This window comes from Cervus elaphus, chromosome 11, assembly GCF_910594005.1.
Source record: "Cervus elaphus chromosome 11, mCerEla1.1, whole genome shotgun sequence".
Classification (NCBI taxonomy): domain Eukaryota; kingdom Metazoa; phylum Chordata; class Mammalia; order Artiodactyla; family Cervidae; genus Cervus; species Cervus elaphus.
Window position 1 is genome coordinate 54,394,886 of NC_057825.1, and position 21,808 is coordinate 54,416,693.

Below are 21,808 nucleotides of genomic sequence, written 5' to 3' on the forward strand. Positions count from 1 at the left end.
GTAGAATAAACTGCATAGTGTCCAAAGGAGAATAAACTGAAACTAAAATTTAAAAGACAAGAAAACAACTAAGAGAATGAAAATAAGCTAGTGTTTGTGCATGTCCTCAGTTGCTCAGTTTTGTACAACTCTTTGCAACCCTATGGACTGTAGCCCACCAGGCTCCTCTGTCTATGGAATGTTCCAGGCAAGAATGCTGGAGTGGGTTCCAAGGGATCTTCCTGACCCAAGGATAGAACCCACATCTCTTGTGTCTCCTTCATTGGCAGGCAGATTCTTTACCACTGTACAAGATATAAGAAAAAAAAAAAAAAAAAACGATTAGAAAGAAAATAATCAAAATAGAAAACAGGCAAAGAAGAAATAATATACATATAATTGAAGTCTCTGAAGAAGAAAAAAAACAAGGGGTAGAACAAGCAAATAACTATAGCCCGAGAAAAGAAACTGTGAATCTATATACAGAGTACCTTGGAAAATTGACTTAGATCAATTAACTCTGAGATACATACTCTTGAAACTATTATCTTTTAAAGAAAAAAAAAAATTTCCTCCAGGTCTCAAAGCAAAATAATAACATAACATGTGGAAGTAAGAGAATTAGACCAGCATCAGGCTTCTTAAAAATGACATATAAAGCAAGGTGATGATGGAACAGCACTTTTTAATGAAACTCAAGGGAAAGAAGTGTGAATCAAGAATTTTTATCTAGATAAGCCAGTCCTTCAAGTAGCAAGGTTATAGAAAAAGTAGTTTTAGAAATACAATGCCCTAGAGAACTTGATGCTGATCTGAAGTTTTTGTGTAACGAAGTTGAGTTTCATCCAACCAAGAGATAGCTGGTAATAAGAATGATCTTTCTATTTGTAGACCCACATGTAACGAGCTTGGAAGTTGCCACTCCATCCTAACAAGTAAAAAGCTGAACACATTGATTGAAATGACTGTTAATGGGTCTTTAAGAGAGGCGAGGACATAGGGAAAACCACAGCCCTCAAGATTGAAAGGGCAGAGAAATATATACAGGGAGTCATGGTTCTGAGAGCAGAGATTCATTGACAGAAATCTCAGAGAGAACCAGTGCCAGGACGGGAAAAACAGTAACTGGTACATTGCTGGAGGCTCAGTGTTAATAACTCAGAGTAAAACACTCAGGGGACCCAGTTATAGGAGACTCCCACAGTATTATGAAATTTACCTGCAGCTCAACCAGGTTCTCACAGTAAATATTAGAAAAAGATCTCCTCATGCTTCCAGCAGGAAGAGGGGAAAAGGAATAATTTGAAATACATCAGAGCACTCTGTTCTTAACAAGGCCTGCCCTTAGAGGAAATTAGTTATCCAGAGTTTAATTTGCTAGTGTATTGTCAGGTCTTTACTGACCTGAGGGAAGGGAAATACACAACTCCAGCCTACTCTAGCCATCCTGTCCCACCTAAGGAGAGAGGGGGGAAAAAAGCAAAAGACATTTATGATACTCACAGTCCAGAGGCACTGGCTCAAAAAAAGACTGAGACCTAATCAAAGGATGAAGGTAAAATATATCCCCTTCCCTGACACATATCATCCTCTAACTAAGGACCTATTAACAGCCATTCCTTTTACCAAGTATATCACATCCGGTTATCAAAAAAAGTTACAAGGTGTATTAAAAAGGGAAAAAATTAGAAGACAGAGCAAGTATCAGACCCAAACATGGCAGGGGTATTGGACATATCAGACCCAGAATTTAAAGCAACTGTAATTAAATAATCATACAACTATGATTAATAGTCACTGGAGAAGGAAATGGCAACCCTTTCCAGTATTCTTGCCTGGAGAATCCCATGGACAGAGGAGTCTGGCGGGCCATGGTCCATGGGGTCACAGAGAATCAGACACGACTGAAGTGACTGAGCATGCATGCATGATTAATAGAACAACTGTGATTAATAGAATGGGAAAGACTAGAGATCTCTTCAAGAAGTTAGAGATATCAAGGGAACATTTCATGCAAAGGGTACAATAAAGAACAGACATGGAATGGACCTAACAGAAGCAGAAGATATTAAGAAGAGGTAGCAACAATACACAGAACTATACAGAAAAGATCTTCATGACCCAGATAACCACAATGGTATGATCACTCACCCAGAGGCAGACATCCTGGAATGCAAAGTGAAGTGGGCCTTAGGAAGCATCACTACAAGCAAAGCTAGTGAAGGCAATGGAATTCCAGTTGAGCTCTTTCAAATCCTAAAAGATGATGCTGTGAAAGTGCTGCAATCAATATGCCAGCAAATTTAGAAAACTCAGCAGTGGCCACAGGACTGGAAAAGGTCAGTTTTCACTCCAGCCCTAAAGAAAGGCAATGCCAAAGTATGCTCAAACTACCGCACAATTGCACTCATCTCACACGCTAGTAAAGTAATGCTCAAAATTCTCCAAGCCAGGCTTCAACAGTATGTGAACCATGAACTTCCAGATGTTCAAGCTGGATTTAGAAAAGACAGCGGAACCAGAGGTCAAATTGCCAACATCCATTGGATCATAGAAAAAGCAAGAGAGTTCCAGAAAATATATATACTTCTACTTTATTGACTATGCCAAAGCCTTTGACTGTGTGGATCATAACAAACTGTGGAAAATTCTGAAAGAGATGACCACCTGACCTGCCTCCTGAGAAATCTGTGTGCAAGTTAAGAGGCAACAGTTAGAACTGGACATGGAACAACAGACTGGTTCCAAATCAGAAAAGGAGTACGTCAATGCTATATACTGTCACCCTGCTTATTTAACTTCTATGCAGAGTACATCATGAGAAATGCTGGGCTGGATGAAGCACAAACTGGAATCAAGACTGCCGGGAAATATATCAATAACCTCAGATATGCAGATGAACCACCCTTATGGCAGAAAGCAAAGAAGAACTAAAGAACCTCTTGATGAAAGTGAAAGAGGAGAGTGAAAATATTCAACGTTTATTCAAATTCAATATTCAAAACTCATCGTTGAGAAAACTAAGATGATAGTGGTGGCATCTGGTCCCATCACCTCATGGCAAATAGATGGGGAGACAATGGAAACAGTGAGAGGCTTTATTTTTTGGGCTCCAAAGTCACTACCGGTGGTGACTGCAGCCATGAAATTAAAAGACACTTGCTCCTTGGAAGAAAAGCTATGACTGACCTAGACAGCATATTAAAAAGAAGAGACATTACTTTGCCAACAAAGGTCCATCTAATCAAAGCTGTGGTTTTTCCAGTGAGAGGAGAAGGGGATGACAGAGGATGGGGTAATTGGATGGCATAACTGACTCGTGGACATGAGTTTGAGCAAGCTCCGGAAGTAGGTGATGGACAGAGAATCCTGGCGTGCTGCAGTCCATGGGGTCACAAAGAGTTGGACATGACTGAGTGAACTGAACTGAACTGATGATTAGTATGCTGAAAGCTTTAATGGATAAGACACACAGCATGCAAGAACAAATGGGCAATGTAAGACAAAGAAGTTAGAGAAAGAAAATATGGAGTGGTGTTCAATATTGTAAAGGCAAATGTAACCATAAGAAAGCAAGACTTGTGGTCCCATGAGTCAGGGCTATAAATCTCTATGCACAAAATAGTACAGGATATGCAAAAGGCAAAGAGATGCAATGAGACATAAATGGTACATAAACAGAATTACTGTGAACAGAAGTCTTTAACATGGAGCCTTCATCAGAAAACAGATCAAGTAGGAAACATGGAAATTAGGCTATGGAATTCTTAACTAACATAATCAATGATAAATAATAAGGAAATAACCATTGAAACAGAAAAAAAAAACATGAGGGATTTTTATCCAAATAAAAATTTACTTATCTAAATAAATATGAAAACCTTGCAGACATTTATCCAAATAAATTTGAAAACTTAGATTAAATGGATAGTATTTTTAGGGAAACTTGGGTATCTAAATTAATAGCATTGGAAATAGAAAGCTTATCAGTATCCACAGAAACAGAGGAAGTTATTAAAGAAATACCTTATAAAAAGCACCAGGCCCAAATGGGTTCACAGGGGAACTCACCAAAGACCATATATTCACAAAATACCATATATAAAGAGATCAACTCACCAAAGGCCATATATTCACAGTATCACATAAATTGCTCCAGAATACTGAAACTGCCTGGTGGAAAAATCTCCATTTGTAATAGCAACAAAGCAGGTAATATATTTAGGAGTAAACCCTAGTAAGAAATGCTAAAAAACCTATATAAGAATATCTTTTAAGTTTTCTTAAATGCTTCTGGAAGACACAAAAATAGATAAATGTTCTTAGATGGAATGACTCAACGTAATAAAGGCTTCTATTCTCCCTAGGTTAATTTATAAATGTAATACAAATGCCAATAAAATAATAATACTAATAAACTTATTGTAGACCATGTTAGGTTTATAGTAAAGCCTATAAGGAATAATAGACATTTATGGAAGCTAGGAAAACCTTAAAAAAGAAAAGTTATTTGGGGTACTATGCTAGCTAAGTATTAAATATAAACTCTATAATTAAAAGATTGTGGTATTGGCACATGCATCATTATCAGGCCAGTGAAATAGAATAAAAAGCCCAAAAATACACCTAAGTACACATGAAAATTTATTAAATATGGAGTGATTTCCAGGATATACTGTTAGGTGGAAAAATCAAGTTAGACAAGAATATCTATAGTGTGTTACTTTTTATGTCAGAAAATAGGGAGAAGGAAGAGATACACCAGAAATTAAGGAAATTGGTTCCCTAGAGAAGACAGTGGGAATGGTGTAGGCAGGATGGTGGGTTTGGAGTAGAAAAGATGAGAAGAGTCACACTTAGTTCTGAGCATACCTTTTAGTATCAGTTCAGTTCAGTTCAGTCGCTCAGTCATGTCAGACTCTTTGCAACCCCATGAATCCCAGCACACCTGGCCTCCCTGTCCATCACCAACTCCCGGAGTTTACTCAAACTCATGTCCATTGAGTCGGTGATGCCATCCAGCCATCTCATCCTCTGTCATCCTGTTGTCCTCCTACCCCCAATCCCTCCCAGCATCAGGGTCTTTTCCAATGAGTCAACTCTTGGCATGAGGTGGCCAGAGTATTGGAGTTTCAGCTTCAGCATCAGTCCTTCCAATGAACACCCAGGACTGATCTCCTTTAGGATGGACTGGTTGGATCTCCTTGCAGTCCAAGGGACTGTCAAGAGTATTCTCCAACACCACAGTTCAAGAGCATCAATTCTTCAGCGCTCAGCTTTCTTCACAGTCCAATTCTCACATCCATACATGACCACTGGAAAAACCATAGCCTTGACTAGACGGATCTTTGTTGGCAAAGTAATGTCTCTGCTTTTTAATATGCTATCTAGGTTGGTCATAACTTTCCTTAAAAGCCTCTTGATGAAAGTGAAAGAGGAGAGTGAAAAAGTTGGCTTAAAGCTCAACATTCAGAAAACTAAGATCATGGCATCTGGTCCCATCACTTCATGGGAAATAGATGGGGAAACAGTGGAAACAGTGGCTGACTTTATTTTTGGGGGGGCTCAAAAATCACTGCAGATGGTGATTGCAGCCATGAAATTAAAAGACCTTTTAGTATAGTCCAGTACAGTTCTTTAAAAATCTATGTTCTTCCCTAGTGGCTCAGTGGTAAAGAATCCACCTGCCAATGCAGGAGACGTGAGTTCGATCCTTGGCTCAGGAAGATCCCCCGGACAAGGACATGGCACCCTACTCCAGTATTCTTGCCTGGGAAATCCCATGGACAGAGGAGCCAGGCAGGCTACAATCCATGAGGTCACAAAAGAGTGGGACCCAGCTTAGTGTCTAAATAACAACAACAGGAAAGCTATGAGAATGAGGAAACAAAATCTTAAAATAGAATGCAGTAAAAAAAACAAATGAACTATTCTATATTTCAAATGAATAACCATACTGCGAGGAAGGGGGAAACACTGAAACAAGTAACTTTTAAATACAGTGTTTTGCCTGTATACCCTTAAGCTAAAGATCACTGTAATTATAACAAATATTAGGTTCCAATTAGTTTGTTTTTCACGGTGGTATTAGTGCATTAGCAATTCTGAAATGACTTTCTGTGTATGCTGGAGTTTAGCAAACAACTAAACATATTGTGGATAATGAAATGAGGCTACTCATCCTCAGAAAGGGAAGTACAAATATGGAAGAGAAAAGGCCAGAATGGTGTTATATTGGAAATGGAATTATGAACTCATGATTTTTAATTAATCAATAGAAAGAGAACTATATGTAGGGTTTTGTGTATGCATATATGTATATTTGTGGGGGGTGGGTGTGTGTGTCTTGTTCTGCTCACTGAGATGGTCTGGAAGCAGTGACATCCTAATAGCGATGAGCCCATTTAGTGTCCACACATTGATTTCTATGTATCATTCCAAAGCAGAAGATCCTTATCTCTGAAGAAATTGCTTATTCCTAGGACAACCGAAGTACAAGAATAGCCCAGAGCATAGTGTTGAACCAAAATATGAGTGAAAGTGAAAGCGTTAATTGCTTAGTCATGTCTGACTCTTTGTGACACCATAGACTATAGCCCGCCAGGCTCCTCTGTCAATGGAATTTCCCAGGCAAGAATACTGGAATAGGTTGCCATTTACTTTTCCAGGGGATCTTTCCAATCCAGGAATTGAACCAGGGTCTCCTTCATTGCAGGCAGATGCTTTACCATCTAGCCACCAGGAAAGCCCCACCACCCCCACCGCCACACACACAAATAAGAAGATGTCTAAAAACTAATGGAGACATGCAGGAAAGATTAAAAAGCCAACCTGAAGGGTCTCCCTAGAACAATCTGACCATTAAAATAAGTAATGGTTATAACAGTGTTTGAATAAAATAAGAATACATAAGTATATTTTATGAATGAATGAATGAATCGATGGAGTGAGAATGGAAAGTTCTTCCTTACAGTAAAATGCCAACTAGTAAATGTAGAAGGAAAACCTAAAAAAAGATCACCACTATAGCAACCATAGAAATAGGTGAGAATCTCCAATGCATACTGAAATGGATATGCAAAGGTATGGTAAGAAAAAGGACTTTTTCTTCTCAAAACATTTCTGCATAGGATATTTATTGATTTAAAGAAAGAAAATAGTAAGTTTACATTGACAGACCTCACAGATACCACTTTAGTATGTTAACATCACCAGTAATGGGACAAATCAACATTATGTGCCTTTAAACATGATACATGGAGAACATACATCATTTCTGTCATATTATTGCCAAAATGTATAACTGAATGTAAGCATTAAGAAGTGTTACACAAACACACACCCACACACGTGTTACTCTTCGAAAAGGTAAAGATCATGAATGACAAAGATTGAGAAATTGGTCCAGATTAAAGGACACCAAAGATATATGACAAGATACAATACCTGATCCTGGATAGGATAGCGGGCCAGGGGGGAAACAAGGTTTTTTATTTGGCTATGAAAGGCATTATTAGGAGAAATGGCAAAATTTGTATAAAGGCCTGTAATTAGATAATAGTATTAATATCAATGCTAATTTCCTGATTTAAGTCATTATATTAATACTATGGCAGCTTAAGAAAATATTTTTATGTTTGTTAAATAAACCCTGAAATATTTAGTGTTAGAAATATCTTGTGTCTGCAGCTTTATTCCAAATGGTTCAGAAATGTAGAGAGAATCATAGAGCAAATGTGATATATTATTAAAATTTAAGGAATTCAGTGACTGTATATGGAATTCTTTGAACTATTCCACCAACTATACTGTGAGGTTTTAAAAATCATATTTCAACATGTTGGTGGATCTTTCCACTTTTGGGTCACCCATTGTGTTTCTGCCTAACACTTGCATGATCATGTACCAGAGACACTATTAAATCTGCTCAAAGGAGATATACTTTGACATAGTATCTTCCCTTCAATTTTTAATGTAAAGAAATAAACAGCAGAAACATTCTGGAATATTATATAAGAAGCCTATTGAAAGGAAATAAATGAACAAATATCTAAATATAGCTATCTAGGGTGTGTGCTATTGTTTGTAATTAAAATTTCTACCACTACCACTAAGTCTGAGCCACCTACCCTAGCATTGGTGTGTTGGGAATGGCAATTGTTTTCCTTGGGACAAATTGCAGTCATTTGCAAGAAGTCTTAGTAGGAAATATTAAGAGAAGGCAATGGAGTGCAGCCAGGGAGTAATAGGCCAAGATCAACAAGAAACAAGTCCTAACTGCCATTTGCAGGCATTATGATGCCATTGAACTATGATAATGTGTACTGACATGGTACTATATGAAAAGTCTTGTAGGGAAGTGGAGGTTGGTGCCAAGTTTAAGCAAAGTGAGGGAAAGTATTTATTAGGGCAAATTCTGAAGACATTTTGAAATAGGAAACTTGCCAGCATAGATAATTTAATAATGAGATTAGGCAAGTAATTTTGCATATATGCTAAATGGTTTTGCCTTGGCTCAAAAACAGTTAAACTAAGATATAAAATTTGTGATTTGGAAAATAAATAGACATTGCCTCTTGCCATATATCTACTAGTGATGTGTAAGTTCACCATGAAGCTAAAAAATTACAAGTTTACTTCTTTTTAATCATAAGGAACAATTCTTTGAAAGTCACATTTAAAGATGTATCTTTTTTTTTAAGTTTCATAAGAGAATTTATTAACTGTCCTTTGTCATCAGGGATGGTACCTTTTCTCTCACTTATATATCCCCAGGTCACAGCATAGTGTGCATCTGCATTTTTTAGTTGTATAGAATTAAATTCTGCTTAGGAAAAATATAGTTTTGTCTGTTTTTATTTTATATAATGTGTAGGAAGCCATACAGGCAGCATTTGAATCTGCCCAATTATATGCAGCTACATTTGAAAAGTTTCAAATATTCTTCAAGGAAAATGAAAGTCTTGACTTAGAAGCTCTTAAACTTCAAGAACCTGGTAAGTTTTCATTTGTCCTTGCTAATTATGTCTAAGAGTCATATCAAGGTTTATCATGGTCTAGGTTTCTGCTTTGTGGTGTGTGGTGACAGAGATGGTAGCCCAAAAGAGTTGGCCTGACAAAACACAAGAGTTTATTCATTTCTAGATTATTTTCTGTAGAACCACTTTTTTCTTTAGTTTTACTGTTATGTTTTATTTCAGAATATTATGGGAAGGCATTCTTCCCCAAGAGCTTATCTTTTAGTATGAAACTGTATCAGTGCAAAGGTCATATAGCCTCTATATGGAAAGGAGTTGAAAGGAATGTTTTCCCCTCAGATTCCTTAAAAAATGTTTACATAGTGTAACATGTATCTCAGGAATTCATTCTGTCTCAGGAATTCAAGTTACTCTATTTGTACAGCCCTATTGCAACCGGGTAGGTATGAATCTATGAATTGACACCTTACTCATGAGATTAGAACCATGGAGAAGTTATTTTATTAAACTTATTTTCTTCAACCAAAGAAAATAAAATACAATGCCCAAGTGAAATTTCAGGCAAGAAAGTTTCCAAATGATTATGAAAATTAAGTATATAGCATTCATTATTACCATTTAAAAATGTGAAGTATATCGTTCATATTCTTTTTTTGGTTTGTTTCATTATCTGGTTTTATTCTTTTTTTTTCTCATGCACAAAAATGTTTACTCTGATACTTTGCCTCATGAATGAGCACTATTTTTTTCTGGAAATTCTTGTGTTTTTCTTTCAGTTCATTATTTTTATTACACTGAAGTATTTTAAAGCAAATTAGACATGCCAGTCCCTAAATGAAATACTTCAATGTGCATCTTCAAAAAGCATGTCCCTACAGAACCAAAATATTTTCACACCTGAAAAAAAAAATCTCTAAAATCAACATTTAGTCCATATTCAGAATCTGCCAAATAAAGCAGTTTGCAGCTGATTTGGCCCAGAATCTAATCCAAGAATAGACACTGTGTTTACTTTTTACTTTTTGAAAAGTTGAAACAGACCTTTTTTTTCCAAAGCACTAACTTGCTCAAGAAACAAAAGTGGGGTTCTACTTAAGAAATTAAAAAAAGAATTAGACAAGTTCATTTCTACCATTCTTCACCAACACTGTCACACTGAGACTTAGTGTGTGTTGAACTGAAGGGAACTGACAGGTACTGTGGTGGACGATGGTAACAGTAAGATGTGGAGCCTGGCATTTCAGCACATGAAATAAACTAATCCGAATAACCAGTTCTAACCATCTAGATCTTCTACTCACAGCCTTGAGCCAAGGCCTCTGAGTCTCCTGTTAGCATGTTCCTCAAGTTGGATAACTTTACTCACTCACCAGTTACCTAACTGGATAAGGCCACCAAGCTCCCAGATTGCCCTTCATCTAGTCCTGCCTTGGCTTGTCAATCCTGTCTCAATCTCTGAACCAGGGTATCATAGGTATTAGCCATTTGTTGTCTGGGAATCTGGAGTAGATTGGCCTGGACTCCTAAAAGTTGTTTTCTTCCTCTTTTAGAAACTTTCTGGTACTTCCTAAACCTCTGAACCCGGTTATTTCCCATTAGAATGTAGCTTTGCCCCTTGGATACGATGCCTTGCCTGTTTATACCATATTCCCTCAAATTACTATAACACTGCCTATGACATATTGTGCTCAGATGCTCAGTCATGTCCAACTCTTTGTGATTCCATGGACTGTAGCCCTCCAAGTTCTTCTGTCCATGAGATTTCCCAGGCAAGAATTCTAGAGCAGATTGCCATTTCCTCTTCCAGAGGGATCTTTCCCACCCAGGGATTGAAACTGCATCTGCATTGGCAGGGGAATTCTTTACCACAAGTGCCATCTGGGAAGCCCTAGGATATATTATAGTTTATTATACTTAATAAATGCCTGTTTAACCAAACTTTTAGCCAGGCTGCCCTTTGTTTAGCCCCAGAAGGTGATCAGAAGACAGGTCTGGCTTTCTGAAATAATCAGCCATATCTCGCCACTAAATTTCTATAAAAGTCAGTGTCTACTAATAGTTTCTATACTTGCCAAGCACTTATGATAGGTACTGTGCTGTCTCATCTAATCTATTTTATCTAATCCTCATAATTCTATATAGGCGAGTATTCTCATTTTATAAATAGGTAAGTGGAAATACAGAGATAAGGCAACTCCAAGATTATACAGTGAGTAAGTGGTTTAGAAATTGTTTCCCCTGACTTGAGAGTTTGTTATACAAACCAGCCCACCTCCATCTCATCAAGAGAGTGCCCTTCTGTTGGCTTTACTCTTTTGTTTCCTTTTGAACATGGATAAATGTGACCATGGCTAAGTCATTTAACTTTGAGTAATCTAAATTTATTTATGTATAAAATGAAAGTATTGGACTAAATTGGTGTTTCCCAAATTGGTATTCCTTGAACCACTATTCTGAAGGATATTACATGATACTATGAAAAAGATTCTGTGTTCAAATAAATTGGGAAAATACCAGACCAAGCAACATTATACAGCTTTCCTCACCAGGGGTTTTCTCAGATCATTTGATATCCTAATTTTTTCATTTCTCAAAAATAAACACATCAAAACCTTCTAAAATGAGTCAGATAGATAATTGTCATCCCTTTTTTTGTATCTTGAGGAAGGTGAAGCTCAGAAAGATTAAGTAACTTACCCAAAGCAACAGGTTGGTTAAAGACTTGGGCCTAGGTCTTCTAAGACTTTGTCTGATGTGTTCTTTATACTGTGTCAAACTGCCCCTTGTGTCCAGGACAGGAGGTGATGGAAATAAAGGCAGGGATCAACAACTTTTTCTCTTGGGGATGGTGGAAGAGGGTTAGAGAAGAACAGGAAGCAGTAGGGAAAACAGTCTGACTCAAGTGGAGGGAGCAACTGGAAATAAAGTTAGCTGAATTTTTAAAGACAAGGAGTTGTGTTGTATTATATGTGTATTAGTAAGAGCTGTTTTTGACAAATAGTATGATTTCAAGATAATCAGACTTCCACTGGTGATTTGGGAAAGGGAGAAATTGGAGATAGGAAGATTATCAAAATGCAACTGCAGGATTGGCAGACAAAGTTGACAATGGCCTTAACTTGATGTGGGGAGCAGGGTTGGCAGAGGTATTGGGAAGAGGAATGGAAATAACTTTAGCTATGCCTGATCTCTTGAGTTTCAATCTTTCTCTGTTAATATCCTTATACACTTGGTAAAGAATCTGCCTGCAATGCAGGAGACACAGGAGATGCAGGTTTAATCCCTGGGTCGGGAAGATCCCCTGGCAGAGGAAATGGCAACCCACTCCAGTATTTTTGCCTGGAAAATCCCATGGACAGGGGAGCATGGTGGGTTATAGTCCATGGGGTCACAAAGAATCAGATACAACTAAAGATGCATATTCATACTTATTTTGAGGTACAATGTGGAAGAACCATTAGATTAAGTGAACTTCAAACCAGTCTGATTCTAGAATCTACCCCATTATAGACTAGATTCTCTAATGCAATTACAAGTTATTTTCATGAGCTATTCTTAGCAAAAGCCAGAAAATATATTTACATTATGCAATGTTAGTTTCTTCATTACAAGAATGAAATATAAAGCATCATGAATTAACATTTTAAAATTATACAAGGTTCTCTACCTATGGATAGCTCATTTTAAATACATATGTAAGTGTATTAATGCAATGATTTTTGATATATCTGTGTAATGGTCCTTTAAAATCTAACATATATTCTTTGCTGTATATGAATTATTCTATGTAGGTGTTAATTTCTTTAGTGAACAACTGGAAAAATATCACAGACAGCACAAGGATGCAGTGGCTCTGAGACCCACTAGGAATGTAGGACTGCTGCTCATTGACACTAAGCAACTAAAAGAAAAGCTAATTCCATCACCTTTGCGATGCTTGGAGGTAACTATGAACTAGGAAAAATTTTAATTATGGTCTCTACAACTATTTTATGATTTTTCTCCTGCAAATAGCCTATCTTTATTTTCTAGTATTGCAACTACTTAAAATTGACTTAACTCTATTCAGCATCTTTACTTTATAGGGAAAGTTCCATGTTTTTCTTTCTGTCCCAAGCAAAGTCAATTTCAGGTGAGGGAACAAAAGTCCTTAAACTAGTCTCTTACATCTACTACTTTTTCCTTTGTTGGAGCATTTCAAGATTTCCTCCAGAGGAGACATTGCTGTAACAGCTCAGAGTCCTAGTAGCAATGCTGGTTGACTCTAGGATACTGAAGTATCCTAGATACTGAGGTTTCCTGATCTGAAACTGTCCCTAAAGGTCTGATTGTATTTTAGTGAGTGGTAGAGCTGAGGAGATTTGATTGCTTCTACAACTTTCAGGTCTTCCTTTAGTCATATATACCATCAAATACCACCCCAAAGGGACTCCCCTGGTGGTTCAGTAGTTAAGACTTCACGTTCCAAAGCAAGGGGCCCAGGTTCAATCCCTGGTCAGGGAGCTAAGATCACACATGCCTCACAGCCAAGAAACCCCCAAAAACATAAAACAGAAACAATATTGTAACAGATTCAATAAAGACTCTAAAAAATACCTCTAGATATGTATACCATATCTACCTCTAGAGACACAACGGTATACAACAGAGATTGGCAAATATATCCCACAGGGTCATTCCAGCCTGCCACCTCTTTTGTACCATGACAGTTCGCTTATGTATTGCCTATGGTTGCTCTACAAGGGCAGAGCTGAGTGGTTGTGACAGAGACCATATATCCTGCAAATCTAAAGTATTTACTATTTAGCCCTTACATAAAACCCCTGCTGACCCCTGCTGCAGATTAAAGAAGACAGTGCTCTGTCTAAAAGCCTGCAGGCCTGAGTGCTCATATCTTTTCTGTCACTAATTAGCTGTATGGCATTGGACTTCTTTATAGAGCTTTTCTGCTTCATCTGTTGAAAAAGAAAACAACAGAGAATTGAAGCAAAGTCAATTTCAGCAAACATTTCTGAGCACTATGAGTACTACTGTATACTAAGCCAAAAAAAAAACAAACCTCAAACTGGCTTCAGCAACCAGAAAATGTATGGATCTAAAAAGTCCAGAGGGTGGATGGGCATCAGGAAGGTGTGATCTAGTGACTCAGTGGTTTCTAAAGACCTGATTTTTTCCATTCACTATGTGCCAGCTTCCTTCTGATGTGCCTGCTTCATACTAAAGCTCGTATACCCTCACTTTTCTGAAATGGTAGTCAAAGGCTCCATAGGATAATTATTTCCTTATTCATGTCCAGAGACAGAGAGAGAGAGAGATCTCTCAGCCTTAAACAGAAGTCTTGGGTTTCTACTTAATTGGATCAGCTAATGTCAGAGGTTCACCCTAATCCAATCACACTAGCCAAAGAAAGCCATGCTCATTTTACCTTATGACCAATCAGACTCAGTCTTTTTTTCTAAAGGAGATATCACCTTCCTCTGAATCATTACCACCACCCAACACAAAAGAAGTGGAGTTGATACTGAGGATGGTACCACAATGTTCACTATATAGGACAAAGTAACAGAAAGGGTACTTACAAAATATCAGGGCATTTAGGCAGACTTTAAAAAAAATTTATTTATTTGGCTGCAACTAATTTATTTACTAGTTGCAGCACATGGGATCTTGGTTGAGTCATGTGGGATCTTTCCTTGTGGCACACAAACTCTCTAGTTGTGGCATGTGGGCTCTCTAGTTTGTGGTGCACAGATTCCAGAGCCCACAGGCTTCAGTAGTTGTGGCGCTCGAGCTTAGTTGCTCCGTGGCTCGTGGGATCTTAGTTCCCCAGCCAGGGATCAAATCCATTTTCCCAGCATTGCAAGGCAGATTTTTAACCACTGAACCACTAAAGAAGTCCCTAGGTAAACTTTTTAATAAGTTGTATAATCTAGCTTATTCTGGAAATAATCTTCAAAACTAATCCTATTGTTTCAGTGTGGGGAAAAAAAAAAGCCCTTTCATATACTGCTGCTTCCATTACCTGCTGATTTAACAGACATTCAGTTAGACTTTATATAAAATGCATAATGTAGAAATACTCAAGTAGTTACGATTCACAGTTCCTTCTTCTTTCCTAGGTGCTGAATTATATGCTTCCTCGTCTAAGCAAGAAAAAAGTGGATGCCATCATCTCTGAGGCACAAGATGCAGAATACAAGCTTGAATTTGTGCCAACTACTACCATAGAATATGTTAACAGCTTAGTATTTCTTGACGAAATTCAGGAAAGGGTGAGTTGATTCTTGTGTAACTCACTATTCCAAATCTTCTGGGAAGGAAGGCAAATAAGAGAAACTGAGGGACTGAAGGTCAAGATACAGCTGTCGGAATATCAGAAACACTTTCAGGCAAAGGAAGTGGATGGCTTACCTCACAGTAGTAATGGCCACTAACATTGATCACTACTAGTCAGGCATGTACTACATTTTCTACATATGTTACATTTTTTATCCTTACAAAAGCTTAAGAAGTATTGTTTAGTCGTCAGTCATGTCTGACTCTTTGCGGCCCCATGGACTGCAGCGTGCCAGGCCTCCTTGTCCTTCACCATCTCCCAGAGCTTGCTCAAACTCGTGTCCATTGAGTCAGTGATGCCATCCAACCTCTCCTACCGCATCCCCTGTCGTCCCCTTCTCCTTCTGCTTTCAATCTTTCCCAGTATCAGGGTCTTTTCAAATGAGTCAGCTCTTCACATCAGGTGGCCAAAGTATTGGAGTTTCAGCTTCAACATCAGTCCTTCCAATGAACACCCAGGACTGATCTTTAGGCTGGACCGGTTGTATTGCCTTGCAGTCCAAGGGACTCTCAAGAGTCTTCTCCAACACCACAGTTCAAAACATCAATTCTTCAGTCCTCAGTCTTCTTTATGGTCCAACTCTCACATTCATACATGACTACTGGAAAAACCATAGCTTTAACTATACAGACCTTTGTCAGCAAAGTAATGTCTCTGCTTTTTAATATGCTGTCTAGGTTTGTCACAGCTTTTCTTCCAAGGAGCAAGAGTCTTATGGCTGCAGTCACCAGAAAGAAGTATGGATAATTTTTATTCTTATTCTGCAGAATATCAAATGAGGACCAAAATAGGTCATTGTGTCTAAGATCACAGACCTGTGTGCAGTACAGCTGGAATTCAAATTTGGGTCTCTGACAACAAAGCCAGTGCTCTCAACTCCAGTTTATTGCAGTTCTTATTTGTAATGAATGATAATACAGTAAGTCCCCTAAATTCAAACGAGTTCTGTTCTGAGTGAGTTTCTTAAGTCCAATTTTTTCCTAAGTCCAATCAAGTTTACCTAGGTACCCAACTAACACAATCAGCTATATAGTATTACACTGTAATAGGTTTCTAATACTTTTCACACAAATAATGCATAAAAAAAACAAAGAAAACATTTTTAATCTTATAGTACAGTACCTTGAAAAGTGCAGTACAACAGCTGGAATATAGGGGCTGGCATCGAGTGAGCAGGCAAGAAGAGTCTCTATACCTGCTGTTGTCTCCCTAACCCACTTGCCTACTTAAGCTAGTTTAACTTGGGTTTCTTTCATTCCTGCTAGTAAGTTTCCTGACTATTATGCAAATATAGATTAAGAAGGATCATGGCTTCCATTATGACTATTATCTAGATTACAATTCTACAGTAAATCCCTTACATGTGAACTTTCAACTTGGGAATGTTCAAAGATGTGAAGGTGCGTTTGCATACCCAATCACGGTAAGTGGGTTCACATATCTGGCATGCATGGTCACATGTGTGCATCCTCTGTAAGCTGTTGTGCTTTTGTGTACTTTACTGTACCATACTGTATAGAGGACAGTAGTGGAGTATTGCCAGGGAGATTGGGACGCAGCTCAAGGTTGAGAACCATCTCTCTAAAGCCTCTCCACAGTTTTCTTCTCCTGTTTAGGACCTGTTTTTTGTTAACCCGTGAAAGCAAATGGCCTCTGCCCACAGATACAATCTAACTCTTCCCAAGGTCAAGAGAAAGCTCAGACTGAGCTGGATTCACTCTGTCCCAATTTGATGCTCCCTGGTTAAGTTGTGGCCAGGAGGTGGGTCAAGTTATAGAACCTGGATGCTTCCTCTATAACCTTGTGGCAGAGTGGTGGCGAGGAGGGTTCCCTTCAAACTGGGGAGACCTTGCCAGAAAATTAGGAAAGACACTGTCCACTGAGGCAAGGGCATCAGAGCAGAGATGTTTCGGAGTCAGTAATAGTGGTAGTAGAAGCGTTTATTAGAGGGTAGCAAGATGCTTACCATCGATCAGGGTTCTGAATCTACACAGAGAGGTACATGGTCCGCACACCTCAGGGCTGCCCTGGGACAGTCACTGCTCAGCACACTTGCCTGGAATCTCAGATGTTACAGTTGAGCATCCTCACAGCACCTGCCCATCTCTGAAAACTTTAAATATTGGCACTGTTTAATCTGAGGCTTGCCAGGTGGTGCTTGTGCTCTTGCTTCCCAAGGCAGGAAACATAAGAGATGCGGGTTCGATCTCTGGGTTGGGAAGATCCCTTGGAGGAGGAAATGGCAACCCACTCTAGTATTCCTACCTGGAAAATTCCATGGACAGAGGAGCCTGGTGAACTGCAGTCTAAGGAGTCGCAAAAGGGTCAGACACGACTAAAGCGACTGAGCACTACTATTTAATTTACTAGGGAACAAGAGAGAGAGAAAAAGTAAATACTTATCAGAGTAATATTAACTGTGCTCAGTTCTGAACAGCTTACCTCCTAGGCCTCATTGTCTGCATCGTAGTAATGACTGTATTTGTCATCTAGCCAGCTCCAGCCAATTTGATCTGCAATACATGCACTCCTCTGTGTGCTGGCTCTTTACAACGTGGTGCACAGAGACTGTCTCCTATCAGTCACTCTTAACAGGTATAACAGGACACTGATTTATTTAATGAGCAACTGATGTTTCCATTTAGATTGAAAGCCTTGAAGAAGAAGGGAATGTTGTGGTTCAGATGTACAAGCTCATTGAACAGTATCAGGTTCCCACACCTCCTGAAGACTTTGCCGTTTTTGCAACTATGAAGCCATCCCTCGTTGCTGTTCGGAATGCCATTGATAAATCTGTGGGTGACAGAGAAACAAGCATTAAGCAATTTTGTCTGCATTTGGGTAGAGATCTTGAAGATCTAAGCAATGAAGTAAATGAAGTAAAGCTGCTAGCACAGGTAAGCTGAAGCAGAATTTAAAAATAATCTATATAAAGGCTATTACATTTTAATAAACCGTTTAGAAAGCATATTTCATTTTAATCTGGTTTAACTTTCATTTTGTTTATGCTTCCTTCTAATCAATTAACAATGTCTTTGAGCAGCTACTGAAAATTTAAAGTGTTTCTGAACCTCTCTGAGGTACTGAACAAATTCCAGGCTACTGCAACTAACAGATGTATGTATTGCTTTAGTGCTTATGATCAAAAATACACAATGGAATATTACTCAGCTATAAAAAGGAATACATTTGAGTCTGTTCTAATGAGGTGAGTGAAACTGGAGCCTATTACGCAGAGTCAAGTCGGAAAGAGAACGACAAATACTGTATATTAATGCATGTATATGGAATTTAGAAGACATAATGATGATCCTACATGCAGGGCAGTAAAGGAGACACAGATGTAATAAAGAACAGACTTGTTTGGACTCAGTGGGAAAAGGCAAAGGTGGGATGATTTGAGAGAATAGCATTGAAACATGTACATTCAGTTCAGCTCAGTTCAGTTGCTCAGTCATGTCCAACTCTTTGCGACCCCATGGACTGCTGCACACCAGGCTTCCCTGTCCATCACCAACTCCCGGAGCTTGCTCAAACTCATGTCCATTGAGTTGGTGATATCATCCAGCCATCTCATCCTCTTTCATCCCCTTCTCTTCTCTCCTTCAATCTTTCCCAGCATTAGGGTCTTTTCAAATGAGTCAGTTCTTTGCATCAGGTGGCCAAAGTATTGAAGCTTCAGCTTCAGCATCAGTCCTTCCAGTGAATATTCAGGACTGATCTCCTTTAGGATGGACTGGTTGGATCTCCTTGCAGTCCAAGGTACTCTTCAAGAGTCTTCTCCAGCACCACAGTTCAAAAGCATCAGTTCTTTGATGCCCAGCTTTCTTTATGGTCCAACTCTCACATCCATACATGACTACTAGAAAAACCATAGCTTTGACTAGATAGACCTTTGTCGGCAAAGTAATGTCTCAGCTTTTTAATATACTGTCTAGGTTGGTCATAGCTTTTCTTCCAAGGAGCAAGCATCTTTTAATTTCATGGTTGCAGTCACCACCTGCAGTGATTTTGGAGCCCAAGAAAATAAAGTGTGTCACTGTTTCCATTTTCCCCATCTATTTGCCATGAAGGGATGGGACCTAATGCCATGATCTTTGTTTTCTGAATGTTGAGTTTTAAAACAGCTTTTTCATTCTCCTCTTTCACTTTTATCAAGAGGTTCTTTAGATCCTCTTCACTTTCTTCCATGAGGTTGGTGTCATCTGCATATCTGAGGTTATTGATATTTCTCCCGGCAATCTTGATTTCAGCTTACGCTTCATCCAGCCTAGAATTTCTCATGATGTACTCTGCATATAAATTAAATAAGCAGGGTGACAATATACAGTCTTGATGTACTCCTTTCCCATGTATATTACTGTATGTAAAATCGATGACCAGTGCAAGTTTGATGCATGAAGCAGGGCACCCAAAGCTGGTGCTCTGGTACAACCTAGAGGGATGGGGTGGGGAGGGAGGTGGGAGAGGTTTCAGGATAGGGGGACACATATGTACCCATGACTGATTCATGTTAATGTATGGCAAAAACCATCACAAAATTGTAAAGTAATTATCCTCCAATTAAATAAAATTTTTTTAAGTCTTATGGTCAAATCAGAAAAAAGTGGGGAAAACTCAGTTCAATAGTAGTGAATTCTCTTTTTCCTAGCTTCTATTTATTATTTTGAAATTAGTGTTTTTACATCCTATTAGCATATTTTATAGCTATTGTCACAATTTTAGAGTTATCTTAGTCACATATTAGAAAATTCCATCTTAGAAAGAGGCAGAGTATAAATTAATAAGTGATAAGGAATGTTTAATTAACTTGCACCAATTTTACTATCCTAAAGATATAAAAGGAATTTTTTAAGAACTTAGAATAGACATCTGGATAATTCTTAACTGAAGCAAATGTGAAAATAGATCATATAATAATGATCTACTATTTAATTATTAACATTGACTAAATCTTATCCCAAAAGCTTAAAGCAATATAAAGTGAAGTGAAAGTGAAAGTTGCTCAGTTGTGTCTGACTCTTTGTGACCCCATGGACTATACAGTCCATGGAATTCTCCAGGCCAGAATACTGGAGTGGGTAGCCATTCAGTTCTCCAGGGGATCTTTCCAACCCAGGATTGAACCCAGGTCTCCCACATTGCAGACAGATTCTTTACCAGCTGAGCCACTAAGGAAGCCCACAGCCATATAAACTTATGAACAAATCAGAAAAAAATGGGAAAAACTCAGTGTCCTTCAACAGAATAATAAAATGTGTTGACGTACTTCCACTCAAAGGAATACAATACCGATGTTGAAGATTACAGCATGCATTTATATGTGTTGACATGGCTAAAAGTAGCTAACATTTATTGTGTACTCACTATATGTCAACTTTTAGTCTAAAAGACTTGGCATTGCTTTTACTATTGTACTTAAGTATTTTTGTATTTTGCAAGAGAAAGCTGTACATAACTGTAATAACTGAACAACTCAGTGAGTTCTCAGAAAGTGAACACATCCATATGTCTCTACTGCTCAAGTCAAGAGCTATTGTTCTTGGTATCCTTAGGGTGCCCTCTAGTCACTAACCTTTCCTTCCTTTCCAAAAGCAACCACTACCCTGAATTCTAAAGCCATAAATTGCTTTTGCCTATTTTTGAACTTCAATCAAATAAAATTCTACCTTTGTTGTAAATTATAATCATCCCTTTACTGGAAAATGATAATTTTCCTTATATTCCCTTCATTCTTTTCCATATTGCATTCACCTTTCCTCAACTGAAGCCTCGTTAGTTGAAAGAAAAATGTAATATAGGAAAGAAGATAAAGGAAAATGCATTATGTACTCTTTAAAAACAATATTATCCCCATTGTACTTACTTATACATTTCTGTACTTTTTACAATGTATCTGCATTGTTTTAAAATTCAAGAAAAGCAACCATTTTCATATATTTTCTAAAAACTAGAGGGAATTAGCAAAAATATGTTTTGAAAGTGTTTATTCATGTAATTTGATGGTGTACTTCAAAAAGTAGGAATGACTAATCAAAAGCTATCTTAATTTTACAGGATCCACAGATTTTGGACATTAATGCTGACCAAGAGAAAATAAAGGTCATGTTGAATGAGCTGCTGTTAGTTCTGGATGATCTTCAAAAACGAGCTTTTCAATATAAATCCTATCAGAAGAATTTTAAGGTAATGACAGTGCTACACATCTGTTCCTAAAATATAGAACTATAAAATATATCTTTGTGTATGCACAGAAGTGACATTGATGCACACTCATTTTCAACAGTGCTCAATGTTTAGACACCTATGTGCTAGTCACTGTACTGGAATCATCTGAAATACAAAATATGGTATATTCTCTGCCTTTGAAGTGTTTAAAGATCAGGACACATGAGAGACAAAATATCTTTCTTTATTAAAAAGTAATTGTGAATTATAGACAAATATCCCGACCAGGAACTGTAGTTTCTATGTTAAAATGCATGTGGATTTTTAAATGTAATCAATTGAAACC

The 21,808-nt window shown here is 38.0% G+C and overlaps 1 protein-coding gene across 1 annotated transcript in view; it reads left to right on the forward strand.

Moving 5' to 3' along the window:
* Positions 1 to 21,808, forward strand: part of DNAH6 (dynein axonemal heavy chain 6) — a 275,358-nt gene that overhangs the window by 49,938 nt on the left and 203,612 nt on the right. Inside the window, exons 13-17 of the mRNA XM_043917761.1 lie at positions 8,855 to 8,975; positions 12,749 to 12,900; positions 15,077 to 15,229; positions 17,940 to 18,191; positions 21,352 to 21,480. Coding sequence (XP_043773696.1) covers positions 8,855 to 8,975; positions 12,749 to 12,900; positions 15,077 to 15,229; positions 17,940 to 18,191; positions 21,352 to 21,480 — 807 coding nt within the window. The remainder of the gene's footprint in view (positions 1 to 8,854; positions 8,976 to 12,748; positions 12,901 to 15,076; positions 15,230 to 17,939; positions 18,192 to 21,351; positions 21,481 to 21,808) is intronic.